Genomic DNA, 11,155 nt, shown 5'->3' on the forward strand with positions numbered 1-11,155 from the left:
TGTAAAGAGAGAGAAAGGGCACGATGTTGCCGGCCATTCCTACACCCTGTTCCCAGCCCCATCTGCTTGCTTCCCTGCCTCGGCCGGCCCACACTCACCTGTGTGCTCTGATGGGGAGTCCAGACTTTGTTTCTCGGCCTCCAGGGGCTTAGACATTCTTATTTCTGTAAACAGAGAAGGGATGAACATGGAGGGGCGGGAGAGGCAGCCAGAGGGCTCTGGGGCCCTTCCTCTGCCAGCCCACCCCCACTAAGCCTTTCCCAACCCCACACCTACCCCTGACACTATGAAGTATCTCTTCCAGAGAGTTCACCAAAGAGGACAGCGCCAAAAAATGGTACAAGAGCTGTAACCTACCGTGAGGCACCCACGGGGTGGCCTGGGAGGTGGAATATGGTCACAAGAAAGCATCAGCTGGCTGGGAGGGGCCGACAGGGTACCATAAAGGAGCCCCTGAGACCTCTGGCCTCCTTCTCAGGCAGGTGACCGGGCTCTAACCTGTGCACTACCAGGTTTCGAGAGTGAGACATGTTTTCCACTCTGAGCAAGGCAGGCAAGCTGTGATGGGGTTACAGGAGCCTCAAAACAAGGAGCTGTCAGGTCTCAGAGTGTGATTCAGTCGCCCCCAATCCACCACTTTCCCTTTCCCCACGTCCCCACATAACTCCCACCGGCCTTCCATCCTGCATGATGTCAAGAGCCTGGCAGCCACACCCTACCCTTCTCCAACCCCTATACCACCCACTTCAACCCTGACCCTGCTCTTCAAAGCAATGTCGGCCAAAGCCTGGAACCCCAGCTGTGCTTGCAAATCAACCTGCATCCTGTAGCTTCCAGAATCCAAGACAGGTGGCAGGCAGTGAGTGTGCTGACACCTGACAGCAAAGCTGCATGTCTGCCACTACCCAGCACAGCACCAAACACATGAGCCACTGGTGTAAGATTCTTCAGTTCACATTGAGGAAGCTGAGGCTCCAAGGGCTGTCACCCCAAACGTTGGCAGCGGTGGGTATCCTGATTGCACCTTGGTGCTACTGAATCTAAGGCCCCTGCTTCTAATTTGGATCCCTCTGGGCTAAGGATCCTGGGCCTCAACTTTGACATTTCATAGCCTGTTCTCATGATGGTACCATCTCCTACCCAGCCTGAACCTGGGCTTCTGCATGACCCGTTCTCACTTCCTTGTGCCTCCCCAGCCCATACTCCAAGTCCTTCGTGTTACTTTGACTGTCAATGATCTCAGACCTTACTCACAACACCCCTCCTGGATTACCCAAAAGCCCCACCAACGTTATGGAATCCTGCCCATCAAAGGTGTCCAGTTGCACCATGCTGCTCCTCGGATGGTCTCAGAAGGCTAACGTGTGGAGAGAGAGCTCTACACAACGAGAAACAGCAAGTAAGCGGCTAGGAATTTCACAGGTGAGGATTACTTGAGATGAAACACCAGACACTCCTGTTTTAGGCTCCTAATGCAAAAGCTAGGCTGAAGGGCAGGAGATGGCTGGAGGGGAAGACCAAGTACGGCTCTTACAGAGGACTGGGTTCACTTTCCAGCAGCCATTTCTGGTAGCCCCCAGCTGCCTGTAACTGCAGCTCCAGGGGATCCAAAGCCTGCAGACATGTGCACACACTGTTCTCTATAGGCATAACTAGAAGGAAAAGAGTCCAATCGGGTGTCGGGTGTGACTGGGGAGGAAACAATACAAGCCCTGCAGAAACAGCTGAGAAGACGGCCGCTCCCTGAGACCCAGCCTCCACTTCTGGGTGACCAAGGAGCAGAGGAAGCTCTGAGCATGTGTCTCAGTAGTAGAGGACTTGCCTAGCACAGGGTCCATTCACAGCAAAACACATACACACACACACATTAAACATACCCCATACACACCCCAAACACACTACACACACACACCATATATAACCCCCACACCAAACATATACCAAACACACATCACACGCACCCCCTAAACACACACAGACACACACACACACACACACACTGTGCACATACTACACTACACACACAATATACCACACCACACACACCCCAAATATACACACCAACCACAGATGCACACACACCATAATACACCCCACACCACAAACACACACACACAAAGGAAAAAGAATAAGTTGCCACCAAAGGCCCAGGCCCAAATGTTCAGATTTTGTATCGTGGCTCCTAACTGGAAAACATTCAAAAGCCTATCTGTGAACCAGACAACCAAAATATGGTATGTCCACACAACAAATCACGCTACGTCACTGGAAAATGAACAAAGTCCTGCCTCAGCCACAGTGCTGAATCTTGCAGGTGGAGTGAAAGCCAGCAAACAGAAATGTAAACATATGTGGGAATCCAGTACACTGGGCCCTTAACACCCAAGAAGTAGCCTGGCCACGGTAAGAACCACTGTCACCCAGGGTGTGAGAGGTTCAGGGTGAGGGTCAGGAGCTGAAAGGCATGTTCAGCTACATTGTAGCTTTGCGACTAGCCTGGGGTACAAGAGAGAGACCCTGCCTCAAAACAAAGGAACTGGAGCTGGAGTGACTGCTCCTCAGATGAGAAGGACTTGCCATGGAAGACGACGGCCTCAGTTCAGTCTCTGGAACCCACCTCAGAAGGGGAAACCAACTCCTGAAGAGTCCACTGGCTTTCACGAACACTATACACAACACATGCTCCAGGGATTAATAATAATAACAGTAATAATAACAAAATAATAATAACTCACAGAGAGACAGAACAAATAAACTCCTCAGGACCCTCTAGGAGCCTAGGAGCTCAGGTCCTGTACTCAGACCACCAAAGTCACACTGTGCACATACTACACCACCAACAGAGCACTTCTGGAGAGCACTGGCCAGGAAAGACATGACATAGTTGGCAGTGTTTCTGTAGATCAGAACTCACTCAGCTGTATGCTTAAAACCCAAGTGTTCTTCTGTTTGTTTGTCTTGTTTTGCTTTCAAGATCTGGCTATCCTGGAACTCACTCTGCAGACTAGGCTGGCCTCGAACTCAGAGAGATCTGTCTGCCTTTGCCTCCTGAGTAGGGCTGCCACCACCGGTTTCTGTTTTTGTTTTTGTTTTGACACAGGGTTTCATGTAGCCCAGATTGGCCTTAAGGATCCCGATGCAGCTGAAGACGAGCATGAGATTCTGCTCCTCCACTCCTGGAACACCGGCATTGCAGCACGCTCCCTCACACCCAGTTTATATGCTGCTGAGATGGAACCCCAGACTGTATGCTAGGCGAGCTCTCTGCTGACCACTGAGCTACATCCCTACTTCCTTGTTTGTTTGTTTGTTTGTTTGTTTTTGAAGCAGCATCTCACTCTACCCCAGGCTGGCCTCAAGCTCATAGCAATCCTCCTGCCTCAGCCGCTGGAGTGCTGGGAGTGCAAGGGTGAACCACACAATGCCTAGCTTGTACACTGTCTCAATAAAGCACAGAAAGGATAGCCTGGGCTGGCATCTCAATGGGACTATCCTGGGCTTATCTCTCAGTGGGATGGTGCTTGCCTTTTGTGTGCACGGCCCTTGGTGTAATCAATGTCATTTCCAAAAATAAACAAACAAACAAAAAGATTGACTACTGGGTCAATAAAATGCTTGCTGTGCAAGCATCAGCACCCATGCAGAAAGCCAGGTGTGTGGAGTAAGAGTGAGAGAGAGAGAGAGAGAGAGAGAGAGAGAGAGAGAGAGTGAGGCAGACAGACAGACAGACAAACTAGGTCTAGCTGGCCAGCTAGTCCAGCCTAATCCATAAGCCCCAGAGCTCAGTGAGGCTGGTGAGATGGCTCCTGGGTAAACGTTCTTGCCTTCAAGCCTGATGACCTGAGTTCAATTTCCAGAACCCACATGGTGGGAGGAGAGAAGAGAGTACCACAGTTATCCTTTGACCTCCACATGCATGTATGGCTTATGTGCTCCATGTGCCCACACATGCGCGTGTGCACGCACACAAACACATACACACATACACACACACATACACATACACGGGGTGGGGGGCGCTAAAAACAAGTCACTACATGTTTCTATAACGACATAGACTGGGGATGGCAGGGGAGGGCTGAGAAGGGCAGGGAGAGGCAGGGAAGACTGAGGAGGGTTGGGGAGGACTGAGGAGGGTTGGGGAAGATTGAGGAGGGTTGGGGAGGATTGAGGAGGGTTGGGGAGGACTGAGGAGGGTTGGGGAGGACTGAGGAGGGTCGGGGAGGATTGAGGAGGGTTGAGGAAGACTAAGAAGGACTGAGGAGGACTTAAAAGGTCTGGGAGGACTAGAGATGGATGTAGATGCTCAGGACCTTCCTGGACATACATAAATAATGTGTGTTTGTGCATGTGTGCATGCGTGCGTGCATGTTTGTGCGTGCAAGTGTGTGTGTTGCATGGCAGTGCATGGATGACTCTGCATATACACACATGTGCTGATCTGTATGGAGGCCAGAGGTCAAATTTGGCACCACTCCTCAGGAGCGAGTTCACAAGCTCAGGTCCAGTGCTCGGCTGCCAGTGAGAGATGTATGAAGTAGAAGCAGGGGACAGGCACTGACTAATGCTGGTCATACCGCACCCAGACCTCAGCCCTTCTTTCTCCAGGCAGCTTCTAACCCTCCCTGGCCTCTGAATCCCAGCCTGGTAGCATCCCTGAAACACAGCACTCTCAATGGCCGGTGCCTTACTGGACGCGGCAGCTCCTTCACTTCTGGACACACCCAGGCATCCCTGCTTGGGGAATCCACCTGATGGGGCCACAGCTGTCACGTTCCGTGACTCCCACCTGCCAAGTGCCTCTGCCGCCCACAGATGGGGCAGCCTCTGACCTTGCCACCCCAGAAGTTCCACACGTACACCCCTGCCTTCTGCCGTGAGGTAAGTTTGTCTCCTGCCCCCCACCCCCCAACACACACCAAAAGCCACATGTCCTGGTCTATTCTGAAGGCAACCTTATTTGGGGACGAAATCTTTTTCAAAACTGTTTTCCGTTTCAAGATATTTAATTATTCACATGTACATGTACACGTATGTGCTGTGGTAGGTGATTGGAGGTCAGAGGGCGACTTGCAGGAGTTGGCTCTCTCCTTCTGCCATGGGAGTTCCAAGTCTTCAGGCTTGGCTCTGAGCCATCTTTTTTTTTTTGGGGGGGGGGGGTTTCGAGACAGGGTTTCTCTGTGTAGTCCTGGCTGTCCTGGAACTCACTCTGTAGACCAGGCTGGCCTCAAACTCAGAAATCCGCCTGCCTCTGCCTCCCAAGTGCTGGGATTAAAGGCGTGGGCCACCACCGCCCGGCGGCTCTGAGCCATCTTGCTGGCCCTAATTTCTGTTTGTTTCTTTGTTTTGTTTGCTTGCTTTTTGAGTCAGGCTGTCAATGTAGCTCAGGCTGGCTCTGTAGCCAAGGATGCCTTTTCACTTCTGATTCCTCCTGCTTCTACCATCTCCTGAGTGCCAGGATTACCTGCACCCACACAGGTTATGAGGGGCTGAGGATCCAACCCAGGGCTTCACGAATGCTAGGCAAGTACTCTACCCACTGAACTACATCTCCAACTGAGTTTAAAAAAAAACTTTTTTTTTTTAAAAGACAGTAGCCCCAGATGGCCTCAAAGTCACAATCCTCCTGCCTGATCTTCCCCCATTCTGGGATTACACATATACACCCCCTGATTTGAAAAATAGGGGTCACTAATGAAATATGTAACATAAAGTGAAGCCATTATGAGAGGAAGAATTTGGCCTGCAACACAGGCACCAAGAAAGCTAAGGCAGGAGGATTGCTGAGAGTTGAAGAGGAGGGAGAGGAGATGGCAGACAAAGAGAAGAGATTGGGAAGACACACACACACACACACACACACACACACACACACGGGACCATGCAGAGCCATTAGGAGAATAGAGTCACCGACAGACACAGACCTTGGATGGTTGGATGGACCCGGCCCTGCCAAAACCCCATCTCAATCTCTAGCTCCAGAATTATAGAACACACCAGCCACCTGCTCGGTGACAGTTATAGCAGCCCAAACCTCCCATGGTTCCCTCTTCTGGCTGCACTTCCTTGAGTCCCAGGACTGTGGGGACTGTGTCCAGGCCCTGAGGACCTGCCTGCCTCATTACCATCTCAGCAAGTCCTGACCGTCTGCTGGGGTCCTTCCCCCACAGAGTGTTTCTTCCTGATCTCTGTCCCCTGCTCCCTCCACATAGTCCTCCCCAAGGCCTTGATGGTCTCTTATTGGTGCCTCTGCCTGAAACTATGTCCCCTTCTCTGAGCACTGGTCCTACCCACTCATGCTGCAGGATCCAGCACAGGCTGTCCTCTAGGATACCACCCTGATGGCCTGACTTAGAGACAGGAGTCTCCATGTTATCTGTGTCCCAGTTCCCTCTGCCCCTTTGTCTCCCATCACCATTCCAGAGCTTGTGGCCTTCTGGGCCTCACATGTGTCCCTCATCAGCCTGGGAACTCCTTGAAAGCAGGTCTGGTTTGATCCTGGGGTTGTCACATCTGATGGTGACCCCAGGCTGTGAGCTCCACCCTTCAGGCCTTTTCCCTCTGCTCCTCCCTTCCCAGATCCCTCTCTCCTCTACCAGCAACCCCAGCTTCTCTTTTGAGGAGCTCCGTGTCTGCTCTTCTACACAGCTCTCCCTGTGGTAAAAGCCTGTTGGTGAAAGCCAACTACCACCAGGCGATCAGTGTCTCTCTCCTATTGGCTTCCCCGCTGTAGTAACCATCAAACCCTGTCCACTCGGGAAGCGACCCTGAATGACTCTGCCCTTTGAGGGGATGGTAGCTAGGGACAGAAAGTAGTCTGAAGGAAAATGCTACCACTGTGCTTGCCTTGCTCTTTCTGAAATTTCACTCTATGACCCAGCACTTCACACCTGGCAAGGAAAGGGTGCAGTTATTCCCATGAAGGGTAAACAGGCTTCCACTGACTGACCATTGATCCAGCTGAAGTCTCCAACCACATCGGACAACTAATTTACCACTGTCTCCCCTTTGGAGACAGGGTCTCATGCAGCAAAGGCTGCCCTCACAACATACTATATCCAAGGGGTAACTTAAACTCTGGGTCCCTCTGACTCTCCTTTGAGTGCTGGGATTAGCTACGTGCACCGTGCACCGGTGCAATGTTGGGCTTTAAACCTCATGCTAGGCAAGAGCCCCGACAGCCAAGCTACATTTCCAGCCCTGGTTTTCACTTTTCATTTCCAGGCAGGGTCTTGATAACTTGTCCAGGTTGGCCCTGAACCTGCAATCAATCCTCTTGGCCCCCACCTCCCATATAGCTGGGATTATGGCCTGGGCTGCTAGTCCTGCCTGTTTGTTTGTTTTGTTTTATTTGTTTGTTTTGTTTTGCTGTGTGTTGTTGTGGATTTTCTTGTTTTGTTTTTGGTGGAGAAGCGTGGGGAGAGAGTGTTGAGACAGGGTTTTTCTATGTAGCCCCAGCTGTCCTGGAACTCAATGTAGACCAGGCTGGCCTCAAATTTGATATTCCTCTTATATTAGCCTGATAGTAAACAAGCAGGGAGAAACACATGGTTAGAGCTCCATCTTCACCATAAGCCAAATGATGTCCGTGCCAGGGCTCGGGGGCATCAGCCATTGAAGGCTCTGCCTCAGTCAGTCCTGGCAGCTGTGTAGAAATGCTAATGCCATCAACACCCAGACACCCTTGTCAGTGTGCGGCCCGGGCGTCCAGATTTTTTTTTAAACATACTAGTGCGTAGACATGTGTGTGCATGTGTGACTGTGTGTGTGTGTGTGTGTGTGTGTGTGTGTGTGTGTGTGTGTGTGTGTGTGTGTTACAGTTAGAACTCAGGGCTTTGTGCAGACTCAGCAAGACTACCACTGAACCACACTCCCTTCCCTGGGCACTCAGATTTTTAAAAGTCCCCTCCAGGCAATTTTAAGGTACTCTAAAAACCTGGTACCTCCTGAAGCCTCAATCACATGGAAAAGTTGGGTAGCTATTTATGGTGGCCCCTCCCCGTCACCCCGGGTCATGTATAACTTTTTGCAAGGAAAAGTACCAGGTTCTCTGGGAACTGCTTCATCCCTTACATTTCACTGCCCCAGGCCAGATCCACCCTAGGCTGCTCAAACTCTAAGTTCATCCTGACTTGCCCCAAATGGGCCAGGCCAGGGACCCTGGGTCCCTCTACCCTCCCTGGCCCTCCCTCCCTGACTTTCACTTCTCCTCTGCATTTCCCCCAGCCAGTTTTTAGCAGGCTTAGTCTAGCTTCTCGTTAGTACTTACCGAAATCGGGGCTAAATATAGAGAGTAGAGGACTGCCCCTCACCCTCCTGGCCCCACTTGGCCTGTCCCCTGGGTCCTCTGCCTCCACAGCCGTCATCGAGTTTATGGCCTGGGAGCCCCCATGGGCAGGGTTGGCTGCTACCGGGAACCTCTGTGGACTCAGTTGGTCCAGCCCCTTGTCTCCTGAGGAGTGCCACCTCATATCTCCCAACCCTACAGCTGTTCCAGGTAACCTCAAGGGACAAACAGTACTGTGCTGTCAGGACAGAGGGATGGAGGAGGGATGGAGGAGGGATGGAGGAGGGATGGAGGAGGGATGGAGATCTGGGTAGCAGACACAGCAAGAGCCATGGCACACACCAGCTATAGCCAGCAATGCCAAACTCCCCACATAGGTGTGTATAGATTCCAGAGAGGAGTAAGTGCATGTCCAGGGCATCGCCCTTTGCAGCCTCGGTTTGGAGTGAATAAATGCATGAAGGGTAAGCTAGGGTCGATGCCATCCAAGGCAAGCCTCCATCTACCACTGCCCCAGGCGCTGTACATACAGCACAGGTTGAAAGGCTTGGTCCTGTCTACGACACACTGATTTTTCCACCTGACAATTCAGACATCCGTCCTGTCTCCTAAGCAGGCATTCCTTAAGCTCATAGATGGAGGGGCTGGGGAAATGGCCAAACATGAAGGTCTGGGTTCAAATCCCTACACCCCCATTTTCAAAAATGGATTCAGGGGTGTGTGTCTGCAGCCACAGTACAGACAAGGTGGCAAAGACAGGTCCAGCTGGTCAACCAACCAGCCTGTGTCAAGGCAGAAGGCAAGGACTGACATCCTGAGGTTGACCTCTAACCTCCACGCAGACTTGCCCACACTCACAATTTGCATGAGACACACACACACACACACAACCTTCAAGGAGACACACTCAGATGATGCTATAGGCTTGTATATTTTAAAAAACCCATGCAGATGCATGCATAATACATGTACTTACTCATATCCAGAGTGGTGCGTGCGCACACACATACACAGGCACACACACACACATACACAGGCACACACATACACAGGCACACACACACACATACACAGGCACACACACACACACACTCACTCACATATTCAAAGGCACAGACAATCTGGTATGCACACACCCGTGTCCAGAGTCAGTTCATTCTGAGAGATAACCACTCAGACCCCTGAGACACTCCATAGGTGGAGAGCCTGAGACCAGGCGGTGAGTGATCTGCCCAGGGCCGCACGATGTATTAATCACATCCTCACGATGTATTGATTCTTGCCAATGCTACACGGTGAAAACCCGTAACAGTTCTCCTGGGCAGGACTTTTTTTTTTTTCCCCACCCTCGAGAAATTCTCAAAGGGCCCAATGTTTCGTCCAGTGCCTACAAATTCTCACTTGAAATGAGTGAAGCCACTGTACGTGTGCAGACGACAGTCTGGACCTCATATGTACATTGAACAGGTGTACATGTGTACACCCCACACAGTCACCTTAGTGAATAAATCCCTGTCAGTCCTAGTCTTCCTATTGTTTACCCCCATCATTTTTATATCCTAGCTCAGACAACTCCTCCAGGAAGCCCTCCCTGCCATTGTGACAGCAGAATTGGATAACTTCTGGACTTTATCATCCCTGTTCCACACCCCTCATCCCAGCTCTGACCATCACAGGATTGTCCTTTCTACTGAACTTGTGACTCCACAAAAGCAGACCTGAAGCTGCCTAGCCCTGATATATTTTCAACACCAATATCGAGCATAGAACGGCCCAGTAACCAGCAGTTGTTGAAGGGGCTTGGCGGTGCCTCCACATACTGATGCACATTGGAGGGACTCACACCAAGCCAACACTCACACCAACGGTCACCCAGGAGCCTGACACACACTCGGCCAAAGCTACAGAGTCACAGGAAAGGCAGTCATGAAGTACTGATCCTTGCAATATTCCAGCACTGGCTGAACCTCACCGGTATCACCGTACGTTTCTCAGCTCACGGCTGAGGCATGCTAAGTCTGGGCAGAGATGCATACCTTCTACAAAATGAGTCCCCAAGTGCAAATCACCTGATTCTGTGCCTGCACAGTACCCAGCTCACCCAGGCAAGCATGTAGTAACTCAAAGACATATAATGCATGCACAAGAAGAAAGTCAGAGCAGGACAAGGAGACTGAGGGATATATACGATTAGTGCCATTTTGCAGAATAAATAAATGAAGTGGATCAAGAAGAAATCATTGCTACGAGCATGCAGGAATAACACACACAGCAGCTCCCTACCCACCTCACACACACCCAGGAGGGATAAAAAGCACAGGGCTCAGGACACTACACCCACACTCACACGTATGCACACTTGCACCGCCCAAATGCAACTGCTTGGCCTTCCAACCCTGTTGCAGCCCTGTGTCTAAAGGCTCGCCCAAGCTGCCCAGCCCACCAGTTCCCCAAATGAAGTCCAGCCACCAACACATGACCCCCTCCCTTCTCCTGTCCCCTCAGCGGGGAGACAGATTAGAAGTTCCCCGTGCCTAATGCAAAACAGTATGGAAGAGGAGCTGAGGAGGGGGACTGGGGGAAGGAAGAAAAGGGGTGCTCCTAATGCGCAGGTCCACCCAAACAAGGAGGACAGCTGAAGAGGAGGTGCAGGAAGGGTCTGCAGAGGTGGCCAGCAGAACGGCCCCAAAGGTGCTATCTGTCCTCGCCACCCATGAGAAGGCATTAGCCTCTTACCTGGAGCCCCCATGCTGGAATGAACCATGCTGCCCGCCAGCCAGGGCTGGGGAACAACTGTGTCATTTCCCCGCCCTCTCTGGGGGCCAGCCCTCCCTGCCGGAAGTCACCCCGGGAGGAAACCACAGGGCC

At 51.6% G+C, this 11,155-nt stretch overlaps 1 protein-coding gene across 17 annotated transcripts in view; it reads right to left on the reverse strand.

The window, feature by feature from the left end:
- Nucleotides 1–11,155, reverse strand: part of Pou2f2 (POU class 2 homeobox 2) — an 84,464-nt gene that overhangs the window by 28,272 nt on the left and 45,037 nt on the right. For 7 of the 17 annotated variants that reach the window (XM_076929778.1, XM_076929773.1, XM_076929785.1 and 4 more), the window contains exons 1-2: nt 11,024–11,109; nt 99–164 (exon numbers count right to left, since the gene is read on the reverse strand). In XM_076929778.1, the coding sequence (XP_076785893.1) occupies nt 99–164; nt 11,024–11,051 (94 nt within the window). In that variant the 5' untranslated portion in view covers nt 11,052–11,109. Of the gene's footprint in view, nt 1–98; nt 165–11,023; nt 11,111–11,155 lie in introns of those variants that run through there. The other 10 variants (XM_076929804.1, XM_034506015.2, XM_076929789.1 and 7 more) reach the window with 3 other exon arrangements.

This window comes from Arvicanthis niloticus, chromosome 1 (assembly GCF_011762505.2).
Source record: "Arvicanthis niloticus isolate mArvNil1 chromosome 1, mArvNil1.pat.X, whole genome shotgun sequence".
Taxonomy (NCBI): Eukaryota; Metazoa; Chordata; class Mammalia; order Rodentia; family Muridae; genus Arvicanthis; species Arvicanthis niloticus.